The sequence below is a fragment of the Pleurodeles waltl genome, chromosome 8 (assembly GCF_031143425.1).
Source record: "Pleurodeles waltl isolate 20211129_DDA chromosome 8, aPleWal1.hap1.20221129, whole genome shotgun sequence".
NCBI classification, from domain to species: Eukaryota; Metazoa; Chordata; class Amphibia; order Caudata; family Salamandridae; genus Pleurodeles; species Pleurodeles waltl.
In genome coordinates, this window is record NC_090447.1 from 882,778,165 (window position 1) to 882,804,694 (window position 26,530).

The 26,530-nt window shown below is 41.5% G+C and overlaps 1 protein-coding gene across 1 annotated transcript in view; it reads right to left on the minus strand.

Moving 5' to 3' along the window:
- Positions 1-10,418: 10,418 nt before the first annotated feature.
- The window catches only part of LOC138250372 (DNA dC->dU-editing enzyme APOBEC-3C-like), a 64,857-nt gene continuing 48,745 nt past the window's right edge, over positions 10,419-26,530 (minus strand). The window contains exon 4 of the mRNA XM_069205186.1: positions 10,419-15,838. Within this exon, the coding sequence (XP_069061287.1) occupies positions 15,648-15,838 (191 nt within the window). The 3' untranslated portion in view covers positions 10,419-15,647. The remainder of the gene's footprint in view (positions 15,839-26,530) is intronic.

Below are 26,530 nucleotides of genomic sequence, written 5' to 3' on the forward strand. Positions count from 1 at the left end.
ATGGCTTTTCAATAGAATATTACTCAACCTTTGCATCTATTTTAGTTCCTAAGCTATTAACACTTATATAATATTTCATATCATAAGATCAAGCAAAGGGCACTTTTTCTGAAGCTATGTTGTGTTTGATTCCTAAAAAAGATAAGGATTTATCCAAATGTGGTAATTACAGACCTATATCCCTTATTAATGTTGACTGTAAAATCTTTGCAAAAGTCCTAGCCTTACGGATTAATCATTTTATCCCAGACCTAATAGACATTCATCAGTCAGGTTTTGTTAAGGGGCGATACATATCGGATAATTCTAGAACTTTTCTCAATATTATCCATCTTGCCTCTAAATCCAGGGATCCTATAGCTGTCACAACCCTAGATGCTGAAAAAGCCTTTGATCGAGTTTGTTGGGATTTTATGTTTGGAGCATTAAAATAGCATGGTTTTAGTCCTCATATTATTAAAATTATTAGACTTTTATACTCTTCACCCTCTACATCAATTTTAGTCAATGGTAAACAATCCCATTACTTCCCCCTACACAGAGGTACTAGACAAGGTTGTCATCTATCACTTCTGTTATTTATATTAGCCCTTGAGCCACTTCTAGAGAAAATACGTAGGTCATCTGATTTTTATGGTTTTAAGCACAAAGATACTGAGATTAAATTCACAGTTTATGCTGATGATATTTTACTTTTTATCTCTAATCCTCACAAGACTATTCTGTATTTTTTTAAATTATTACAAGAATACTCAAGTGTCTCAGGTTATAAGCTTAATGTAGATAAATCAGAGGTTTTGCCATTAAATGCTTACTGTATACCAGACATGTTTAAAGATACTGGGTTTACGTGGATCTCTAACCATATCAAATGCCTGGGCATATCCTATTCCAATTCTCTTAAGGACACTATTCGAACTAATCTCAGAGAGGTAGAGTCAAGGATTGTGAAATTACTTGACAGATGGTATCCTCTTTATTTAACTTGGTGGGGACGGCTGGCCACAATTAAAATGATGTTGTTGCCCTTTTTAAATTTTTATTTATCTATGCTCCCAGTTAAACTTCCTTCTAGTTTTTTAAAAATTATAAATGCAATTATTTATGAATTTTTTTATGGAACAAACGTAAATCTCGTATATCTCTAGTCAAACTGCAGGAACCTAGAGATAATGGAGGTGTAAATTTTCCATGCCTTAGAAGATATCACTCTGCATTTGTTTTAAAACAAATATGGTTGTCCCTCCCACTTTTCATAAAGGGACCTCTCTATGGAGTCAATTGGAACACTCACAAATTACACCATTTACATTTAGAGATGCAGTTTGGCTTTCAAAACCCCCTAAATCTCTTTTCTCTCCGATAATAACTCATTCTATTTCTATTGCCAGGCCATTACTTCTTGCCTCTCACTCTTCATATGAGAACCTTAAGCAAACTCCTATATGGTACAATAATGATATTACATTTCATAATAGAACTTTGGTATGGAAAGAGTGGATGCACAAAGGCATTATAACTTTAGATCAGTTAATTCTAGATAATGCTGTACTTGAATTTCAAGATATTCAACGGACATTTCATATCTCCACTTATTATGCTGTGAAATATTAAACTCTCTCTGCTATCCTCTATAACTTATTGTCTCAATCTTTGGAGGCTCCCTCTTCTACACAGCCTAATTCCCAACCTTATATTTTTTCCTCACAAGTCCCCGCGTCTTTTATATACAGAACCCTTACACATACCACCCTTGTGAGACCAAAATCTAAAATAGAATTAGCATGGGAGCAGGATTTCAATCAAAAAATTCCTATATCTACATGGAAAAAAATATGGTCAAAAACTCCATACAACATCCCGTTCAGCATCTACAACCCAAACGTTATTTTATTTTTACATTAGGTTGTACTATACTCCTGTAGACCTTTATAAATTTAAACTTACTACAGATAGCAAGTGTTGGTCATGCTCTAAAGAAAACAGTCATATTATGCACATGTTATTTGAGTGCCCTGCAGTTCATACTTTTTGGGAACAAGTTTGGGGTAAAGTTAATCCGATTTTCTCCATCAATGTACCTTTCAATTTATTACATGTTTTTTTGGGTAGTACTTCATCTATTTGGTATTCCCAACCACTGCTTGGTAAATTGGCTGATTGGCTCATTGCAAGTGCACTGCAAATTATAACTTCTAATTGGAAAGATACTACGAACATTTCTATTGTAACTTGGTGGAATCTGATCTGTTATAATCACAGAATGGATCGAGCAAATGCTAATACTACTCAACTGCTAATTAAAAGGGACATGCTTTAGTTTCCCCTCACCTCTTTCCTTTCGTAACACAAGACCTTACATACTACTGTTAATAATTAATGGTTGCTTTATTGTAACTATGTGATTTTTAACTTGCATTGTTTTACTTTTTCGTTCTTTTCTTTCTCTCTTCTCTTCTCTTTTTTTTCTTTTTTCTTTACTAAAACATAACAAAAAATGCTATTATTCTACGGTACAATATTACAATCTGGTTGTGTATACAAATTGTTTCTTATAGATATAATTATCTTTATGATTATGATTCATCTTTTTTTTTAATTGTTTTTTCTTCTGGTTGCAAATGTATTTATTCTATTGTACCAGTGTATGCTTACTTATTCAATAAAGCATTATTAAACAAAAAAAAAAGAAAAAAAAAAAAGAAGAGTTCTCAGGCGAGAGCACGGAGCCTGATGTTGCGTGGTGCTTGGTTTAGGTATGACCACAGGCACTGAGAGTGAGTACTAGTCAGTTCTTGGGCACAATAGGTCCCCGCATAGGTGGTCCCTTAATCAACGGGCCCATTGACTAGATGCTGATCCTTAGCTAGTTAAGCAAAGTCAGCTGGATTATGGCCAATGTTTCTGAGGCTTAGGTCTTGTCAGTGAATGCGGGACATAGCAGAATATGGAGCGGAGATGTATAATGCTTCGCATTTAAGAACTTTGGATCACACCACTAAATTCACTCTCCAGTGGTGGGTTTTACCAGCCCTTCCACTCACCCAAAAGCCTATTGGGGGGAACTTTGCAGGTGGGCGGAAGTCTACAGAGTTGCACAGATTTTTTAAGTAACTCAGCAGAATACGGTGGAGTAAAACTCTGTGGGTTCTGCCCACCTCTATTTTTAAGGTGTGTGATTGCTCTCGTGGGAGGCTTGTGGGTGGCTCATGGGCAACTGACAAGATCATAGAGCTATAAATGTAATTCTAGTCTATTGTACAGAGTTCTTTTTCATGTGGACAGCTATTATTGAATACTAATCTTTAATAACTGAGTCATTACAGTATGTATGTTTTATTAATTATTCTTTTTACAAACTTATGGCTCTCACAAGACAATTTTGAGAGCCGAACACACAGCACCCTGCATGATCTATGAGGGGTCTGCACTTCCTTTCCGGCTGTTGCCATCATTTGGTGAGATCCTACTTTTGGAATTAAGTTCATAACAATGCATTTTTGTGATTCTGAAGAAAGTAAAACATGTGAAGTGTTGTTTAAAGTAGAAAAACAGTTAATGTATTTATTGCATTTCAGATACAAAGAAAGTTCTCTGTTTTTACGATCTTGCAAGCTTCTTGCAAGACGCCAGAGAGAGGAAAGACATCCCAAGGAAGGATTGTGATTGGTTCATATAAATGTCTTTATTTAGTAAAGAAAGATTCCTCCCTTGTTGCTTCATTCACCTATTGGGTTTTGCTGTGGGTAGAGCTTTTTTGCCAGTTCTTTTACTTTGCTAATTTTCTGTCACCAGAATGTCATCGTCAGATTCAGATGAACAGCCTAGTGTTGTTCCTACAACTCAGCCACCTGAGCCACCCAAGGAGTCCTTAGTGTGGCATTTTTTTAAATGAGGCCTTGTGGGAAAAATGGTACATCTATGGGTTTTTCTGGGGCTCCAAGTTATGGAAATATTTTTATCGCAAAATTCGAGAACAGTTTCATTTACAACTCTGAGACATGGCAATCACATTTGATCATATACCTAAGATACATCAATGACATATTTGTCATTTGGAAAGGTATCAGGGAACTCCTTGAACAACAGATTGTTGAATTCAGTCAGAAAAATCCCAGGATACAATTCACCCATTGCATTGAAAAGACGAGCATCACTTATCTAGATGTGTGCCTTGAACTTACATCATCTGTCATAAATACTACAGTGTTCAAGAAACCAACTAACTGGAACAACCTGTTACTGTTTAGCAGTTTCCATCTGCTGTCATTGAAGCAACATTAGCCTTTTTCACAATTTACATGTGTGAAATGGATCATATCTGACGCTGCAACTTGCAACCAGTCACTTTCAACATTCAAAATGAAGTTTGTAGAGGGTGGTTACCCAAACCAGGTGTTGGATTCTGCTCTACTACGCATGTCTGCTCTTGATTGGTCTGATTCATTATTGAAGACGAAATCAGTGAGTTCCGCACGTGAGGTTTTCGTGTCTAAATTCTCCACTCAGTACCCCATCATAAAACGGATTATCAACCAGCGTTGGGAACTTCTTCAGACAGAACCCGATTTTAGAGGTCTCTTTCGAGACAAACTCTATTTGCACATGAATGCACACACTATTTGGGAGAGATTCTTTCTTTGTCCAAACAGTAACGAGATACATCATATAAAGGCATGAGGAAGTGTTATATTTGTATACACTGCAACAATGAGATAGTGGGTGATTCCATCGTTCATCCGCAAATGGGAAAACAGATCCAATTAAACACACACAAGACTTCAACTCCTAATCAGTGATTTATGCTACTAAATGCCCTTGCAGACTGTTATTTGTAGGGAAGACAGAGAGGCACATTAAGGTACGAATCTCTCAGCATAAAAGCATGATCAGAAATAAGAATAGGAATTTATCTCTTGTAGTACATTGGGTTGATCACAAGCACAACATTGCTCGGTTACATTTCACAGTGTTATAGATTATCCATACTAACCCTGAGTTGAACACTCAGAAGTGGTTGTCCCAATGAGAAACTCACTGGATCTGGCAGTTTAACAGCCGTATTCCTGGAAGATTGAATGACAAACTTGAAATGTCATGTTTTTATAGATTTCCGAGTCATTTACTCTTTGGTCACAACCAACATTGCAAACACAGCACATACCATTCACAATACACTGCTTGGGGGTCCAACCACACATGCATTTTGACACTTGCAGAATCCCACTTGTTCACAGTGGCAAGCGGGTCATTTTGTTCAGTTCAGTTCACCCTCATGGTTTCATGTTTCTCTTGATTTGTAGAATTTGTGGACGTTTAATTATACATAGGATGTTATTTAACATGTTTATCTTTGGTGTTATACTCCATTTACGCATGCATTTAGTTGATTCAGTATTTGAATGTCACTGGGTCATTTTTTTATTGTCAGTGTTCTATCTGTCATTTAATTCCAAAACATTTTGTTGTTTAAGGTCCTTTTTGTACAGGTTTATACCCTATTTGTATTTATGTTCTTGGCCTTCTCGATTTATTAGGATTAACGTGCTATTTGGTTTCTCTTATGTATTTCCATTGAACCACTGCGCCCGGGATGCAGAGTATGAGAGACTGATGTAATGACCACGTAATTAGTAGAGTCACACATTTACATGGTTATTGTTGGGTCATCAAAGACGGCACATTGTGAGGAGTTATTATTTATTAGATTTGTTTTTTACTTCACTAATTTTTACTGCATTTTGTTGTTTAATTGGTATTTATTTCTTCTCTGTTCTTGGGCATGTGATTCTTTTTTTAGTATATAAATGGAATTACAATTAGTATGCAGGATCAGCAGTCTGTTGTTTGTTTTCACTTTCACACATATGGGTGTTTTCCCGCTTTTGCTTCATGTATTTTAAACATCAGGCAAGGGCCGTTTGGTACTTCCTTTTCTCGATGAGGACGTGTTCATTTTCGTGGTTCCAGGTAACAGTGGCCGGTATCTCTACTCTCAGTGCCTATTTGGCCACTAAGGGCTTCCTAATTTTCTTTAAATCTGCGGGCCTCAATGAGCTCCAAGAGGTTCAAGATGGCATTCACAAGGAGATCTGTGTTGTGAGGGTCTTAATTAGTCTGATAGATCCTGCAACACTAAAAATAAATATTTTTTAGGCATGAATTCCCTCCCCCCTCCCCCCAACCAGGGCTTTAAGTGGGCCGGGTCCTTCCAGTGCTGAGCACCGACAGTTATTAAAACCAGGTGCTGAGACGGGTCCCTATCAGGCTCTCGATTGTTGCCTGCAGCAATAGCATCCTTCACCGCTTTTGAAGTAACTTCAAAGAGACTCATTTCTTTCATAGTCTCATCTTTTAAGAACTGAAGCATTTCCAATATTATTTATAATGAAGCCATTGTTGTTGCTTATGTATCTTATACAACTAACAACCATTGACAAATCCAATAGTCCTGGCATGTTGTAGGTGTAATGTTACGTGTTGTATTATCTACCTGAAAGCAATGACAGAAAAATGCAGCAAAATACCAGTCGGGAAGCCCACTATGTTAAGCACAGGTTTTTAGCTTTTGTTTTTAAGCCATGCCCTTAATTACATCATCCACGCCCATTAAGAGACAACCCCCAGTTTTTTTTATCCCACTAAAGGCCCTGCTCCCCACTTTCCGCCTTTCCATTCTTTGAGCACTTTTGTTGTCTCCAGGGGCTGGAGAATGCTCCACTAGCCCTTTTACAGCTCTGTGATGTTTTATTCTGTGAGGATCCTCTTATCAATTGTATTACATGATGGTGGCTTCAACAATATTTTCTTAATGTAGACAGCCAACCAGATCACTCGAATCCATAGTTCATCCAAGATCCGCATTTCTCATCCCAAAATTGGACATGAGAGAAAATGGACTCTCAGGCAATCAGATTTTAATATATGTATTTTATCAATGGATCCACAACAGATCAGGGTTTGTGGAGATTTACGATATGATATACCTTTATTACATAATTAATACAAATAATTGCAGTCCAAAAGCAATTTACATCAATGGTAAAATTGGTAGGTCGGAAACAACCAACAGTATTTCTAGCTTACACAGAATAAAAACAACAGACCCTAGTCAAGGTATAGGAAGTCCACTTAAAAGGATGGCTGTTTCATCAGGGGTGATGATTAATTAAAAAGTGCCTCTCGTATTCTGTGCTATCCATAATGTTCCGTATCTAGGCTGAGTGAGGGAGTACAGTGAAGGATGTTGTTTAATCCTGAGCTGAATATCTCCCTCAGTTTCCAGAGTTTGTTAACGCATGCTTTAAAGGAGTTTTGCTTTTAATATAAATTTTGCTACACATGCCATGTGCGGAGGTGTCAATCCTTTGAGACAAAATAAGATGGCCTGTCTGCATGATCAAATGTTATTTGCGTTGAACATGTTTTTGAAGAACAGTTTGTGCCAGGGTGTCAGAGCCGGGCAGATGCATAGAAGGTGTAGGAAGTCTTCCTGATGATATGCACATAGCCTGCAATCCCCGTTTTGTGAGGGATTGCACCATTTTGGGATCATGACCAGTGAGGAAAGTAGATCCCAACCTGGCGTGCAGCACCTTTATTATTAGGAATTTGTTTAGCGTTTCTACCTGGTATGCCTGTACTGTTGGTGTCTTGTACGTGTATATAGTCATCCATGAGTGAGACCGTGACCTGAACTTGTCTTTGTCCTTGCTCCACGAGAAAATTTACAAATTAACAGCACGTATATAAAGTAAAATAACCCTTTGAAGCCTACCGGACAGTTATTTCGTAATACAGACATCTCAAACACTACTGAATGGCTTGACGCTAAACTGCAAAAAGGTCTACTCTTCATGCCACGTTGTAATAACGCGGTTCAGCAGTTTTACCTGTGTTGAAGGCCAGAAATTCCGATGGGACTGAAAATATTGCTTTTAGCTTACCCCTCTTAACCAATCAACATGAAATATGAAACGAAGAGCCTGAGCTGGACGGTTCAAATTAAGGCTGAGTAATGCCATCAGAATCCTTAATACACATGAACATCCATTACGCATATCTATACCACATTTATGGAAAATCTTTATTCATTTGTATGAAAATCAAACAAATTAATTCATGACAACAGCAAATCTGTTTCTTTTAAATTATGAAATCTACTTTAAAATATTTTTTCTCTTCATAAATATAGTCCATAACTGCCAGTTCTCACCAGAGCTCCTTGTTTTATTATTTAAATTCAGAAAGACATGTAAAAAAAATCACTGGCTGTGGCATTGTGCTCGGAGTGTCGCTTCCTGGAGGCTGTCTCCCTTCAGCCTGCCAAATGTCTATAATTAGCCATTGCAGAGTTACAGACACATTATAGTCAGGGCCACTGGAAATATGGGGGGGGGGGCAAATTATGTGGCAGGGTTAAGTAAATTTTGTGACAAGAAAAAGCTACTTACGTGGTGTAATGCGGCACATTGTGTAATAATATTTCTTCATTATCTTGTCATTTTTACACTTGTTAACGCTGCCTGGGCATTTGTTGCACAAAATTAGTAGCAGTTTAATGTCCAAATACAGCGATAAGCAAAAGAAAGCTAACCAGTCAAATTTTGCAAAGAGTCTTCCACCGCATGGTAACGTGTTTCTGCATTCTAGTAACTTTTGAACAGTTTGAGTTAGAAACATTTTTTTTTAGTTAAAGTCTGCAGATTATGCAGCAGATAATGGATTATGTGACAAAGGCGGCAGATCCATAATTATACAAAAAAAGCTGCACCACATATTTGCATAATTCCAGTAACGCTGATTATAGTTCAGTGCAGAAAAAACATGGAAGAACTTTAAAAATGTTGTGCATCAACTCTATGGTAAAAGAACCAGAGCCACCACGCTGCAAAGGCGATCAATTTGAGGCATCTCATTATTCAAGCATTTTATGTAAACTTGCTCTTTTACCAGTATAGGTAGAGCATTATTACATTAATCACACAATCTTATCATTTATAATACATATTAAAAGTTTCTACTTTATACGTTAGGTTTTATAAGTTTGGTACCGTTGTTTTTCACAAAACGATACAAAACAAGCAAATCATGAATACATGTTTAAGAAAATCATGACTGACACAACTTACTAAATAGTTTAAAAAAGTTAAACAAAATTTACAATTAGTAAATGTTTACATTTACACACACACAGCGGGTCATCAATTTATCAAAGTACAGTGATATCCCCTAAAATTGCCATATTCAGTGCTTTCAACACCTCTAGTATAATTGAGCAGTGCCAGTGCAATATTTCTATCTTCCCCTGACAAAAGAAGTTGGAGTGTGATTACTAGCTTGCTAATGCCTGCTCATCTTAGTGTAGGCTCCAAATATTGCTTCTGTGTGTTTCAACACAGAAGTGGTTTCTGCTGGATAGTCAAAGTGCACACTCCTCAGCTAAGGCAATCTATTGTCAGCCTTCCAGAGCCAGTGAAGTGCATTAGGTCTAGGCAAGTTTCATTTTGTGTACTATGTGAATCAGTGCTTAATTTGTGCTTGTTGTTTCCGGTGTGGAGCACCAGCACTTATTTTTGAGGGCCAGTGCTTATTCTTCTGCCTCAAGCATGTGCTGCAAGAAAAAGTCACAAATGGGAAAGACAGAGGAAGAGAAAAACGAGAAAGCGTCACAAACGGAGAAAGTATAACTCTGCTAGAGTGAGCTGAAGGGGCAGGGAGTGGCTGTAAATGGATTGTCAGGCACGAGATGGCTGCAGGATTATGCTGCCTCAGTATTCTGTGTTCCCACAATTAAGTTCAGCAGCCGCGTGTTTAAGAGGAGGGCTTTAGGCACCGGCACGTTTTTATTTACAAATTAAGCACTGACTTCAATATTGAGTTTCAAGTATGTTGGATAATTGCCCAAATTTACCAGCACTTTGAGCAGGTTTGTGTCACAAGAGTCAGTGGCGGCCGGCAGCCTTAGGAGGGAGGGGGGCGGGCGGGGCACACACACACACTCATTCTTTCACACACAGACACGCATGCACGCACATCCATTAACAACATTCATACCATTTAAACATGCACCAATGCACCAAACATTCATTTTAGAAGATCGCACACACTCATTCTTTCACACACACACGCACGCACATCCATTAACAACACTCATAACACTCAAACATGCACGCGCGCACTAAACATTCAATTTAAAACATCACACACACACACACACACACACTTACCTTCGGCCTCCAGGTCCCAGGAGGTTTGGGACTGCTGCCTTCCCTCATTGGAGGGAAGGCAGCAGTCCCAGCCTCGTCACAGAGTGGGATGGGGTCAGTGGACTGCTGACCCCACCCCACTCTGTGACAAAGTGTCACTGATTGACACTCGCCCTGGGCACGTCAGGGTTTAAACCTGAAGCGCCCAGGGAGAGTGTCAATTGGTGACGCTTTCCGTGTCACCCAGGGGAGGGCCGCGAAGCACCTTTGCTGGGCCGAGGAGGTCACGCCCATAGGAGCTGTGATCTCCTCAGCCCAGCAAAGTTTAGCTCAGGCAGCCAGGAGTCTGCGCAAATCGCGCATGTCTGCTCCTGACTGCCTGACCTGAACATGAAGAATGTCTGTCAGGCTGACCTTTGTTCAGCCTGACAGACACTCTTCATGGGGGGTCAAAAGGTGGGGGGGCGTGGCCCCTCCGCCCTAAAGGACGGGCCGCCACTGACAAGAGTGTTGTTTTCCATTTACTTTCCAGCGAAACGTGTTTTATAATGAAAAGCAGGCATAAAGCAATGCAAAGTATCGCTACATGTTACTTTCCATCAAGAGGGAGTACCATGGGTAGCACATCGGTGTTCCCAGGCAACCACTCATGGATTTGGATGCAAGCCCTATCTACTAACATTTCTAAACATGGATTTGAATAATAAATACACCCACTTGAGGCAGGTGTAACATTGGAGAAAAGTGTTTTCATCTCCAAAACATTTCCAACTTTGCATGTGCGCTCTACTGTTCAGCACACGTACAAAGTGAGAAAAGTGTTAAACTTTGTCAATGCATACTAGTGTGTACTGCAAGGGTACCCGTCCAGTGAAAAACCTATGCTTGACATCACATCCACTCCCTTGTCCACTAGTGCATGAGTGTGTGCACTGCTGCAAGGCATCCTAAAGTGAGTTAGTGCTAGGAATGATAGCCTGAGTATCATGCCTTAGTAGATATGGTGTTGTTCTGCTCTCTCCCTTTCATGCAACGCAGTGCATAACCAAAGTCGCTGCACTGCGTTGCATGAAAACGTAGTAAATGTGACTTAATGTTTGGTTCTCCTGCTTACGCTTCATGTCTGATTTCACTTGCAGTAGATTGATTTGAGCAGAAAATGGCTAGAGAGATTGTGAGGATGTGTCCCACAGCGGCAAGTGTTGCACTAGCAATGTTCATCTCATTATTTTAGAACTATGAAAAATATATTGGGCAGGTATCTCACATGACACTTGTAAGAAATGGCATATTTAGCATAATCTTGACACAGAAGACTGCCACGTTTGATTTGCGTATTATTTCATTGAAATTGTGCACTGTATGTGTGGAATGACTCAATTCTACTCATACCCAGCACTCATCCAGATGGGCCATAACATTCTTTTCCTTGTCCTACAAAGTGTGGCATGTGCAATGAAATAAATGTTCTTTCCCTACTTAGAAGTTGACATTCCTAAATGACCACGTTTTGTGGTTGATTTATGATCTTCCTAAGCTTAAATAATGTCCTTACGAAATATTTCATGTTTTCTCTACATTTTTTATTTGAGTCCTCTTATTTATTTTCTTGATAAAATGCATTGAATTATTGCTCCCTCCTCATTCAAAGATCCCTATTTTAGGCTGTGCTAAAGCCTAGATTAATTTATATCAGTTATCTTGAATTTCAGATGGTGCAAAACCTGGTGGTTTGCATCATTTTCAGGCTACAGAAAAGAACTACTTGATGGTTGCTAGACTTCGCGTTGGAAAACTTACAGTATACAGAAGATTGGGTTATGCCACATTTAGAAGTAGCTAGAGATATACAAAGTATTACTTCTCAATGTCATCACATTAGTGGATTGCACCACGCGCTCCACTAGTGCTTTTCACCTGCTGTAGGCCCATTTATACCTTCAATATCTGGTTTGTAGTAGGCTTCAAGTATGTGTGTGAGTATAGGGGACTATTCACAATGGAATTTTGGAGTCTGTAAAGTAATACTTACTCTTGTATGTCGTTATGAATTGGCATAAAATTACCTGAAATTGGCATAGAATGACAATATTTAAGGTATACTAATAGACAATTAGAACAAATAAAATGACTATACTATTTTAGCACTTTTACTATGTACTAGTTGAACGTTTAGGGGATCATCAGCAAAGGCAGGTAAGAGTATGCTAAAGATTACTCCTGTAGGACTCCTTCCTGTACTCATAAATACCTTTGTGAATCAGCCCCCCAGTCTTTGCCTTGTCACCCCCTTTCAAACAGTGGTTTATCTGTGTTCCCAAATTATCTTTTTATATAGTTATTATGTCTGTGACAATTTATATTTTATATGTGTATAGCTGTTTGCAATTTAATGTTTTATATTATCATGTCACGGTTCTGTGCCACACGAGTGGATACCACTGTTATGTGCTTTTCCTTTGCGACATTTGGAGTCTATAAATACCAACAAATATATAAGCCGACAAACAATTCAGCAGTTGACAGAGATGTTTACACATTTTTGTTTTCTACATTCAAGTACATTTTCCCTAGTTTGATCTTCGTTCCAGCATACTGTTAACACCGGTAAAAATATGTTTTGCCATCCTAAAGGAGGTTTCCTTCTTTTCTAACACAACAGTGTAACATTGCAGGAATATTGCATTTCCCTTTAGTTTAGACATTGAGTTTGAAGAGCGTAGTGTGTGCGTCATGCATGTGTTAGTCATCATTCATACAATTTCTATTTGAAGTGAGTTTTTTTGTTGCAAAGGAAACATCTGTTCATCCCCGACTGATATTTCTTTTGTTGAGATTACCTGTGAGCAACCACCAATGTCGGAGTAAAGGTTCACTAGCTCAGCATCCACCGCTGTTAGGAATGAGAATGTGGAAAAGCAAGCGAGCCTTGCCAGTCAGTCATGGCCGGGGGCATGCAGAGATGCCACCAACAGCCATAGGAAGGATCCCCGTCAGACCAGATTTCGCAACTCATGTTATATCCACTTCCACGTGGGCCACAGCAAGCCCATCATTCACCTCCATGACTGACAACAGGAAGAAGGTGCTGCAGTTCAGTAGGCCCATGCTCAACTCAGATATAGCCATTATCGTTTTAGCTCGGCCAATAAATGCAGCTTTAAATTAATAAGGAGCCCGCCCTGTTGGCTTTGATACACCAGCCTACGAGCATTTGCGTTAGTATGTTAATAGCCAGTCTGCCTCTTGTTCAAAAGGGTAGACAACGTTTGGCCGGGTTACATGGTCAGGCAGTGTATGTAAGAAAGCTACACGTAGGCAAGGCCTGCTGAGGCCATGCTCTAGTATATGTGAATAGAAACATAGGCTTGACAAATTCATAGAGTCTTACTAGACAAATGAGACAAAAACAACAGGGAACGAGATAGTCATTTAGCTATTTTCATAGCACCATTATTCTGGACTATAAGCAATAAAACGCTTAAGAGGCTAAATTTAAAGGCTAGCAGCCATAACTTGGCTATTCAATCAGCCTGAAATACCATCTTAGACCCTGGGACACAAATGGTAAACAACAATATTCACCATATGGTTTTGCTTCCTTGTCACAAGGGGGGGCTTCCGTTGACCCTGCCTTACAGCTCCTTCATGTCAAAAGCAGACAGACACTTTATTTTTCTTCAGCAAGTGAATTACCAAAATAGAAGGCCTTGTAAGGCTCAGAATTAACACACATTTTCTTTTTTTTACTTTGACAGGGCTCGGCAGTGACAGACCCTTGCCTACCTCGAGCACTGGGCCTATGTGAGTAAATGAAGAGTATGATAGCACCTATGAAAATGTACGTCAATCCAGAAGTTAGCACTGTTAGCACCAGCTTTAGGTAACTGGCAAAATGGGGAGTAGAAACTCCACCCAATACAGTACTTGGAGCACATTAGAGAGACTTGTGTAAAATTCATAAATTGTTAGCTCCTAAAATCCATGGTCATGCAGCAATCCTGCATCTATCATATTTTCAAGACAAAAATTAGGGTGATGTTTGCATGGTGCTTGCTACTCCCACATCACAAACAGAGGCTCTCGCAATGCAGAGGTGTGGGGGCTGGTGCAAGCAATAATGGGGACAAGTGGAGGGAGGGGGCTCCAGGTGAAAGGAATGACGCAGAAGGGTCGCCCTGAGGAGGGGAGATGGTCTGTAAACATCTGCTCTCTTATGGAGTGTTAGGACGTGGTGAAAAAGTTAGAAGCATGCAGCCAGTGGAAGTGAACTGGCCGCGAACAGGAAACTGTACTTGGTCCATTTTCCAAGGACCAGATGAAGGCCAGGAAGAAAAGGTGAAATCTGGTGCTGCTGACCCAGGAGAAGCAAGAAAATGAGAGTGACCCTGAAGCCAACCAATGGTAAGTAATGAGCAGACTGTAAGCCTTTTAAGATTTTTTTTTTTCCAAGCAATTTCGCAAGCACAGTCCAAGCACTGTGCAGGTGAAACCTAAAGACTAGCAACACTGCAGAAAATGACTGAGTACTGGAAGTACTGACTAATTGGAATGGGAGCTCAGCCGGGCAGAGAAAGTAGCAGGCATCAGCACAGTGAGTCCTAGCAGGGAAGCCGCCCGACCCATAAATGAACATGGCAGGTGTGTTCTGCACTTAGAGGCACTGGCCACGAGTGGAGGTCTTCGGGGCAGAGTCAAGGTCTGTAATGGCATAGAGGTCAGGACATCAGGACAGAGGATGACAACAGGTGCGGGCAGATGAGAACCAGAGACACTGACATGAGGACATATAAAGAGGGTCAGAAGAGGGATGAGTGTGTGGTGTACCGAGGCCTTATGTATTTCAATTAGCTTTTTTCAAAGCACGGAATGAAGAAGAAAATAATTATTGTGAGCACTAGTAAGTGTACTTATTTTTTAAACCGAACTCAGAAATATTTGTCAACATAGTATTTGTTATTTCTACAGATTCCTGAGATTTTCTCAGCAGAATTTAGTCCCCCTCAGATATGTGAAAGTATTTCCATAAAATTCCATGTATGATTTCCAAGATTTGATCTGCCGCTACCCATGATAGACCAATATGGAATATGTTTTGTTTTACTAAGTTTTACACAGTCTCATCTGGATGAGCAATAGCTATTGGATGAAGAGATGATTAACTATGCTGTGCCTTGAGTCGCCTGTCATGACTTCCACTAATCCCTAAGTTTCTGCTTGATTAGTATATAAGGCAGACATCCAGTGAATGATAGAACAGTATTCCTCAGACTCCTAGCTGACATCATCCATCAAAGTAACTGGAATTCTTTTTGTTGGTGATTGTTAGAGATGCAGGACTGGGAAAAGGAAGCTGCTTTTTCTCTACATTGGGTGGCCCCTGAAGACCAGTATTCTACACATTTTGTGTGGAACGATGCAGGGGAAACCTCATGAACATCAGTAGTTGGAGTCAAATAGCTTTCTCTTCACGCCTGCTGTCGGCTGGAGTCTTTCTCTAGCAGGTCCGGGTTTCTGAGGCGTCTCAGGGCCTGAATCATCCTCTCTCTTCGCCAGTGGTGTGCATTCAGGGTTTCTGACGTTTTCAGCCTTATGGTCTGTATCACAGGGAGGCAGTGGTTTGACATACCCTGAAAGGAGAGATACAAGTCAAAATACTGATATATCGCATAGCTATTATAGATTTTGGATAGGCACACTGCATATATTTATTACTAGGGTGACCATCTGGCATGGAGGCAAATTCTGGGCAGGACTGTAAACAATTCAGGACAAAGGGTGAAAATTTAGGATAAAAATTCAGGATGAAGGGTCAAAATTCAGGACAAAAATTCAACAGCAAACGTCAGTTTTACACACACATCCAATAGAGGCCGTACCCCATTGCGTGATCAGTGCATTTACTTTTCTTAACATAGCACCATTTATTCACTGTGGTCTTTTGTGATTGCCTCCTGGTATGCTACATTCAGGTGTCACATTATGTCCTTGTTCAGTAGTAAATAAATGCCCTTCAGCACTGTATCAAGGCCATCATCCCTACCTAAATCTACCCAATCTTTCTTGAAGAGAAAGTAAAAGCAAAATTTTTATTATGTTGCTAACCATATTAAAACCCATGGCAAACATTTTGGGAAACATAAGGTTAAGTAACCTTATGCTTGTTTAAACAAGTTGAACAAAAACATCTGGCTCAGCTCAACCTCCAATGGACTTTCAACCTTAAAAATATTAATGAAGCAGAGCAGATGGTGTGGACGACAGTCTCACACCTAATGTCAGGATGTGAGGTACCCACAACTTGTCTGTAGTCTTGCAGCACTAGAGTGTACAGTATGTTCGGACTCTACATTTATCTCAGAGCTGGGAGCCCGGACTACCAATCAAAGATAATAAAAGAGGAGGATGAAATTGAGATCAGATGGGAGATCCACACCAATTGATTCAAAGGGTTGTTGCTAAGAACTTGATAAATAAGGATGATAAGAACAAGGTAGGACAGTTCCTAAAATCAGACAAGATGGGTCCACCAAGAGTACCAGACGATATTGTATACCTGGGGAGTTGTCTCTGCAGACAGGAGGGAATGAGCAGAGGCACTGTCACTCACCCACCCTGGCAAACTCTTCTGGTGCAATGGTCCACTGTTCATGCTTGTGATGGATTAGCAGGGGCCAGATCCCTTGCAAGGTTGTGAAAGGCAATTATCTACTCTGTCCATGTCTTAAAATGGTTTTGCAGTTGAGCAAAGGCCAAACCAGTGATTTGGCTTATCCCTAAATGTCAAAGTACACATAGAAACTTCAAAATATATGCAATGTAAATTGCACAAACAAAATGTAAGAACATGAGAAAGATTTTACAAATTTAATTCATGTTTATTTAACATATGGTACTGGTTTTCCCTTTATATACAATCAGACCTCTGGGAACCTATTACTTTTCGATAACTAGATATTAATATCTGCCATTTCCCTACTGCTCTGCAGGATGGGAATCTCAGCAGAGGGTCACAGTCCCTCAGAGCGCAGTTTACTTTTTGGTCTTCTTTTCTGCTTTCTGTAGTGTGCCACGTGGCACTAGTGTAGATGGTGTACTACCCTGATTATTGTATTATTTTGCAAACTTTCCCCTGCTCATGCCACATTCCTTCTTCAGACACGCCACACATCAGATGTGATTGCTGTGGTGTCGTTGGGTAGCTCTTTCCTCTTTAAAGCTACCTGTGGGTGATTAGGCCTTCCAGACTTATAACGCTATTATTTAGCTGCACAGGTCCAATGGGTGGCTTGCTGGCTCTCTACCCGCCCCCTGCATGAGATGGGGTTTATCCATAAAGACTTAAAGAAGGTCTTACTGCGCTGCTCATTGTTTCCTACTGACTATTCTACAGAACACGATCTGGGGTTATCCTGCACAGCTTTCTCCTGCCTTGCTAGAGCCTGTAAACTCACTGACATGAAGAAACCCTGTGCTCCTGCACTACCTGTGCTAGACCTTCCCAATTACACAGGATGGCTGCTCTTAGCAACTCCGTCAGTGGCATGATGCAGGTGTCTTAAAAATGGGGATTTGTTTCTGGATGGTGAGCTACAGATTTCCAAACCCTTGTGGCAGACTACCATCTTCACCCGGGTCAACTCTTACTTACAAATATCTTAAACAATCATTATTTCATTTCATGTCTGCTACCTAGCACTAACACCACATGAGGTGTGCCAGAAGCTCTACACAATAGGGACTGGTGGCAAACTGATAAGATGGGTGTATAGACCTTTCCTGCAACATGGAGACCACTCCAGGGCTTCTTGTCAAACTAACTGGGAGATTGATGTGGCCAAACCTCTGCAAGATACAGACTGGGCTAAAATGCTGGACTTTTCGCACAAAGTATCCTTTGGCTTCAACATTAAGTACATTCATAGAACTTCCCTTGAAATGCATTCCGCCTGTTGCTTCAATTGGCTTTGAGGATTGTAACTCACATTTTACTGCTTTAAATTTGCTGACTTTGTTTTAGGCTGTCCAACTTGAGTTTGTCTCTTCCCTTACCCAAACCTCATTTACAGTCTCCGTCTGAGTGCTCCCTTTCTGTAAAAAGGCCTGTAAATCTTGTTCTTATCTAATCACATTTGCTGTGCATTCAAAGAACAAGGGAAAATGTCAGAGCCTGCGGTAGGAGCTTGGTGTTTACTTTTTTTTTCTCTGACTTCAAAGTGAGAGGATTTCTGTGATAATCGTGCTGGATACTGGGGGTAGGAAAGAGGGTTTTCTAGCACACAGGACCATTTAAATGAACTGTGCAAGGATTTCAGAATACATCAGAATTAGGAACACCATTGAAGCACATTTTTGTTAATTCTGAACTGTGCTGGAAACAAATACGTTAATATGATTTAAAAAAATCATTATACTAGGTGAAATTTCCACACATCGTCTGTGCACTGTATAGTTTTATTAGAAAAACTGTATGTCTATGCAAATGTAGTGGTCATTTCAATCAAAAATGTGTTGTCTGTAATGTCAGTTTGCTACCAAACTATGCATACTCCACTCCACTTTACTCTGCACCACTCCACACCACTGCACCCTACTCTGCACCCCTCTACTTTACACCACTCCATGCCACTGCACTCTGAAACACTGCACTCTACTCCACTGTATGCCATTGCACTCTATTCCACTTCATGCTACACCTCTCTACTTTGTACCACTCTACTCTATGCCAATGCAGTTTACGCCTCTCTACACCACTACTTTTTGTATCTCTGCACACTACACCACTCCAGTCTAGGCCACACAAATCTACTCTGCACAACTCCACACTATGCCACTCTGCAACACTTCACTGCACGTCACTGCACTCTCTGTTAATACACTCTATGCTAGTGCAATTTACTCTGAAACACTCAACTCTGTGTCCCTGCACCATACACAAATACAGTGTACATCACTCTAATCTACCCTGCACCAATGCACTATGTGCCATTACACTCTATACCACTCTATGCAATTGCACTCTAACCTACACCGCTCCACTTACCTCTGCTGTGAAACAATCTATTTTACGCAACTGCACTCTACACCACTGTAATCTATGCCACTGCACTCTACCCTGCACCTCTCCACTCTATGCCACTGCATTCTACTCTGAAACAATCTACTCAACAGCACTGCACTCTACGCTACTCTGCTCCTCTGCACTCTAATACACTGCCCTCTACTTCAACGCACTCTCTGACACTGAACTCTGCCCCACTCCCCTCTAAGCCACTGCACTCTAAACCACTGCACTCTACATCAATGCACCTTAAACAACGGCACTGTACGCCACTGCACTCTACTCTGCACCACTGTACTATATGCCACTGCTCTCTGTGCCACTCTACTGCACTTACACCATTGCAATCTGACACTCTACTCTGCAACACTGCACTCTCCGCCACTGTACTCTACACCATTCTACTCTGTGCTACTGCACTCTACGCTACTGCACTTCAATGCCACTGCACTCTATGCCACCCTACTCTGCATTACTCCACTCTACGCCATTGCACTCTACAGCACTATACTCTACTCTGCACCATTCTAAGTTGCTCTACTCTGCACCACTTGACACCACTGCACTCTATGCCACTCAAGTCTACCCAGCACTCTATGCCACTGCACTATACACCACTCTACAGTACTGCACACTCTGCCACTATGTTGTACACCACTCTACTCTATGCCACTGCAGTCTATGACACTTTACTTTGCACCACTTCACTTTGCGCCACTACTCTACTGTGCACCACTCTAATCTATGCCTCTGCATTCTGCGGCACTGCATTGTACCCCGCTGAATTCTATGCTGCTGCATTCAATGCCACTTCACTCTACAACTCTCTATTCTGCAACACTCTATGCCAATGCACTCTACACCAGTCAGCTCTATTGCATCCCACCCCACTATGTGCCACTCTATGCAACTCCAGAGTATGCTACTCCTAAACATGACACTCCCTGCCACTCCACTCTACAACACTCTTTGCCATTCCACTCTGTGCCACTCCGTGCCACTCTCCTCTATGCCACTAAATTTTAGCCATGCTGAACAGCAGCCGTCCTGGTGTATAACATGGCTAAATCAGAGAGGCAAAACCAATAACTCTTGCGCAGATAAGACTGTGTAAGTCCCTATTTTAAACATGCATTACACACAGCATAATATAGGCTGCCACAAAATGCACAAATACATTTAGACTAAATTAAAAAAGCCCTCCTAAAATGGAGATTTCAATAATATATGGATTATACCTCGTGAAAACATTTTTTATAACTATTCATTAAAACCAGGCACGCCACAGCTCAGTTTGGAGCACCCTTCCAGTATCTCTCTGAAAGAAAATATCTTTGCCATCGGAAAGCTTCAAGTGACTCTTTCCATTAAAGCCAATACAGGTTTACAAGCCCCTTTACATTTGCAAATTTACCAGCTGTGCACATTTGCATTTCTTTTGGGAAGCAGACACACTGGCAATAAAGCCTGATTCTTATCTGTGTGTCCCTCCCTCAGGTTCTGAGCACTGGAGACTTCCTGCCTTTCAATACAGCTGGGGAAACTGAATTTTCCTAATTGCATTTGTCCTATAGCTGAAAAGCTAAAATTAGGAACAAATGCTGGCGTTCAAGGGACAGCAGGGCTAAATTACGGGCGTTCCGAGAAGATTACAGACAGGTGGTCACCCTACTTATCACGCCTCATTGTAAACTCGTTACTCAACGGAAATCATGCCAGTGGCTAATTTGCTGACTGCAAACCCAAGAGTCTGTCTTCTAATTCTCATGGACGTCCAGTTTGCTGTAAATGCAGTTTAAGCCAGGGTCACGGAAAGTATAGGGCAGGGGAGGACCAAATTGTGTGGCAAGGTGGGCTAAATTATGCAGCAAGAAAACACAAATTATTCAGCGTAAAGCAGCACATGTGATGGTATTACTTATTTTGTCATTTTTACTCATGGGCACTTATGGACACTGTCTGAGCAATGATTTCACTTCATTAGTACCCTTTTAACAACCAAATACCTCAACAAGTAACTGAAAGATGACCAGCCTCGTTTGCGAAGGGCCTTCCACTGAGTACGAACACGTCACAACATTTTTAGTAACTTTCGATCCACTCCAGCTAAAAACACCATATTTTTTCTTAAAATCTTAAAATCAGCAGATTATGTAGCAGTTGATTCATTATTTGGCAAATGCAGCAGAAGTATAACTAAGCAGAAAATACAGCAGCCTCAGAATCACATAATTTCTGTGGTCCTGGTTTACGCTCCTAAAATGCTCAGCTGGTGCCTGCAACAAAATACTTACAATCTACAAAAAGAAGCAAGTTTATGATGTGTCTGAAAAAATCTTCAGTGCACGTGTGCAAACTGTGATGTCTGGCCGCAGAATATGCACGTTGTAAGAAAGTGAAGAGGAAAGCACAATCACCTCACTTACACTTGGAAAATGGATGTGGCCAATCACAGCCAGTGATTGGCAGGATCTTTGAAGCCGCAAAGCAGCAGATCTTGTATAGAGATTTAACGATTCACAAAGCCTGCACCAATTTTCCTTGCTTCATAAAAAGTTTTGGGAATTCCTTTTAATGGTCAGGCCTAGAGCATTTTACATTTATGCACATATATGGGTATGTGTTATTCATGTATCTGCACAGAATTTGCAGTTTTTCAAGATTCACACACATTTCCATGCACATCTTCAGCTTCAAGCATTTGGCATATGAGACACAAGTGTATCTTTGTGAATCACCAAAAGATACACATATTCCTCAGTTGGAAAGGTACACATTGCACATGACACATCTCCCCAACAAATGTTAGTTTTGTGCATCAGACATTTTGTGTGGTCCTGTAGGGATTGGAGGTAGATCTTTCAATATATTCACCTATGCCTAAAGAGCTTTACCGTGGCAGAAGTGGTGTCACATACATACTGTGAGAAATTGGGTTGTTGGTTGACTGGGGTGTGAGCCCTAGTCAAACAGCAACCAAATTCCTAGACTGGGTAAGGCACAAGCAAACCCCCAATTAACCTGTGCTCAATCCCCTGGTAGCCTGGCACAGAGTAGTTATGCTTAATTTAGAGGCAATCTGTAAAGTATTTGAGCAACGCTTCAAACAATAAAACTGTGAAAATACCACACAAAAGATCCCACACCAACTTAGGCAAATAGAGTTTAATTTAATAAATGAAACAAGACCAAAACAATAAACATCCAATCAGTAGAACCGAAGTTATGGATTTTTCAAATATTAAAGTGAAAAGTAACACCTAAAAGCAAAAAGCACCAATCAGGGATATTTGATAACGCTGGGCCGGGTCAAAGTCAAAAGTTCAGTCTGACAGTGATGAAGCACTGGTAAGATACAGTCCCAGATAAGTTGTGCTGAAGGTTTCAGGCCAGGAGTCTTGTTTGCATTGGAGAGGGTTACTTAGTGCAAGAACAGCATCATATTTGGTGGTCAGCATGGTGCGAAAAGCAGGCCAGGCATCACGGACGGGCGAGCTGAAACTTCAAATTGGTGGCCTTCTGGAAAGAGGTGGGCTGTCGTTGGCTCGCTCTGAATTTTGGTGCGAGCAGTGCGGCCTCACTGAGAACTGGCCCGTTCCTGGTCGCAAAGAGCACATAAGCTTGATTTTAGAACCTGTGAGCCACCCTAAGGGTCCAGCACCTGAGAGGCTCCACTTAGGGGTCAGCAACATGCTGCTGCTGGGTCCAGGAGCTGGTTAGGGGGGCTTTTATGCCTCTGAGGCTCAGGTCAGGAAGTCAGCAGGCTAGCCCTTTGAGTCACTCTGGAGTCATGGGATTGTTGGAAAAGGCCCTTTCTGCAGGGTTGTCCCCAAACGTTTTGGCTTTCTCCTCCTATTTTTCTGACCCTCTTTATGTTTGCTTTAGGACTCTGGGGCCCTTACCACTGCTAATCAGTGCTAAAGTGCAAGTGTTCTCTCCCATAAAACTTGGTATAATTGACTTTCACCTGTTTGACTTATTTGATTTACCTTATGTCCCTTGTAAAGTGATATACCACATACCCAGGGTCTGTAAATTAAATTATACTAGTGGGCCTGCAGCCCACATTGAGCCACCCACAGAAGTAGCCTTTCCAACTTCTTGCAGGCCTGCCGCTGCAGTGCCTGCGTGCACAGTTTACTGCCACATTGACTTGGCCAGTCAAACTACTTGCCAAGGCCTAAACTCCTGTTTTACTACACCTAAGCCACACCTAAAGTAGGCCCTAGATAGCCCTTTGGGTGGCAGGGTGCCATGTATGTAAAAGGTAGGACATATATTTTTATGTGTTACATGTCCTAATAGTGACATACAGCCTGGTTCATTTTTCACTACTGTGAGTGATGCTCTTCTCATATGTTTGCTTTGGGAATTCCCTTATATATGTCTTAATTGTTAATTTCTGATCTGTTAGGAGTAGTGTGGGCATGTTTGGTATGGTAGTGAAAAATCATGCTTACTGGTGTTGGTAGATCTTTCATTAATATTTTAGAAATGCCACTTTTAGAAAGTGGCCATTTCTCTGTGCTTATAACTTTTGCAGCCTGACTCCAATCCACATCTAGGGCAGAGTGACCGCTCCACTTGGTGCATACTTTTCAGACAGCCGTAACACAGGATGGGATGGGTGTGACAGAAGAGGCATCTGCATACTGATAGTCATCCTGGGCTGTGGAGAGGGAGGGCCGTTCACATGTCAATAGGCTGTGTCCTGCCTTCACACTATGGACTGATTACCCCATACTGATGTCTGGAGACAGGGTTTAGGAAAGGGTGTTGTGCTTCACTTAAAAGGGTCTCTTTGAAGTTACCCTCTGAACAAAGGCATTTTTGATTATAAGTTGAGGGTCTATCTCCGCATGGTTTTTAGAGCACTTTTGTAACTGTGGCTCAACCTCTGCCAGAAGGACTACTAGACTGACCAAAGGACTCACCTGGACTGCTTTTCTTAAGTTGCCCTGCTGCCAGGTGTCTGCTGGGTCGCACAAAGGACTCATTTGGATTGCTTTTCTGCATGATGCCTTTCTGACAGCTGCTCCCTGAATCTGTTCTGCAAGGACACTGGGTTGCTACTAAGAGACCCCAACATTCTGACTGCTAGACTGGCTGTGCTGTTTTTTCTTCTTCCTTGCTGCCCGCTTTGTGTCTTTCCTCAGTGTTCTCCAGGGGCTGCCGACTAGCCCCTGCTCCCTCAGAGCCTCTGCACTAGCCGGACTGCTGTAAGGCTCAGAGGCTGACGAATCTTATTTCTTTAGGGATATCGCTTTATTTCCCAAGTATGTGGTAGGCTCTGCTTTGCTGCTCCCTAGATCAAAGTTAGTAGTCTGTACCTCAACTTTTAGCTGGAAACTAAGGTGTGCCTCTGGAACCAGCGTGGTATGAGTGCTTAGTGTTGCCCTGTCCCCTGTAAACATAAGCGCCTGGTGAGCGCTCCATTTTTTCAATCTCGACAGGCTTCCACATGGTGAGCAGGTCATGGACTTCTAGCGCGTGGTGAGCACTCTGTCCTCTTCGCACAGGTGGAGTACTGTGTTGGGACCATACCATAGAGTGGGCAATTCTCGGAGGAAGAGTACTGCACCAGTGCGTGGAGAACTCATGTGAATCAGCAGCTGTCCCTGTCGACTCGCACTGTGTGCGCCAAGCCGCACCCGACTGCCCACGCTGTTGCACCATCTACTCCAATTTCCTGCACTGTCCGGGGTAGTGTGGCCAAGTGGAAGGAGGAGAGAGAACAGCCATGCTTCGTGGTTACTGGCGGCTGCATCTCAGCATTTCTCCGGTTGTTGGAGGGCCCAGCGAGATCTCTCGCAGGGATGAGGAAACAGTGCCCATGGCTGCATACACCCTCACTAGAGGATTCAAGGACCGGACAGCCGTTTGTCCGCCCGGGGCTAAAGCTGCCTTTTACTTGAGACCTAGCAGGACGGTACAGTTCATCATTGGGGTGCTGGGACTCTCCTGACAGATGTAGAACCCACATTACCATATCCCGATGAGTAGGCGCCCAGGTGCTTCTGCGGCCTACTCCTTGCTCCCAAATACACTTGGCTCAGCGGGAACCACCCAAATCTACTGTAACCCCACTACTACAAGTGCAAAATGTGCTGGGGCCTATGTTTGTGGGCGATGTATGTGTTTTCTCCAAACCAATGGGCCCTAATTGCAAGGTATTAAGTGGGGAGTGGTGACAGAGTGTCAGTCAGTCAGGTGTTTCCCCTAACGTTGTTGCCGTGTGATGATGTATGTATCTAATTTCTGTAGCCTAATGCCTTCTATGAGTAGGATACTTACTGATCACATGATGTTGCATTGCTTTACAGAATGAGAATGATGAGTCTTACAACTATGATTGCACAATATGCACTATACTTATGATATATTATGTTTTGGTATAAGTTACATACAATATACTTGTTTTGTACCCACAACCCTGTGTAAAGTCTCTTTTGCTGTGTATATACTGTGTCACTGGTGTGATTGTGTTGTAGAAATGCTTTACACATGACCTCTGGATATAAGCCTGACTGCTGTGTGCTGAGCTACAGGTGGCGGGTACAGGTTATTCTTGATGTTTTTTAACTGACCTGCCCTTACTAGAGTGGGGTTCTGCCTGGCTGAGATGCATGCCCTAGCCAACCAGAAACCCCATTTCTAACAGGGATCTAGATGAGTTACAGATGAGTTGCAGATCCTGTTCTTCTTTCTCGGGCAAGAGGGCAGTAGGCAGTAGGTCAGCACAGCAGAGCACTATTTTCTTTAAAGAAGAAGTCCAGCAGAGTGGCAGTCCTGGTAACAGCACCGCAATCCTTCTTCCTCATAGAGTATCCACAGTTTCAGAAGTGTACTGAAGAACTGGTGTCTGGGGTACTCTTTTTATACCTTGGTGCCCTGGTTCTGGAAGGTGGGATAAGCTTCTAGACAATGGCTTTGAACTGCATGGAATTCCCTGCCTTCCCTTCCCTGGCTCCAAGCTGGCTGTTGTGTGACTATCCGGGAGGAATTCACAATGTCTAACTGTAGCTATACGAGTCATGTGACCCAAGACAGACCACAGGCACAAAAGGGCTAAGGGCATGAAAATGCCAACTTTCGAAAACTGGCCTTTTCAAAATTGTAATAAAAAATCAGACATTACCATTAAACAGGGTTTATCATTACCATTTAATAGACACCAAACTTGATAGAGCTACCTGCTCCCACTTGAAAATTACAACATATTAAATATAAAAAGGACTGTCCAATGTTACCTTATGGGAGA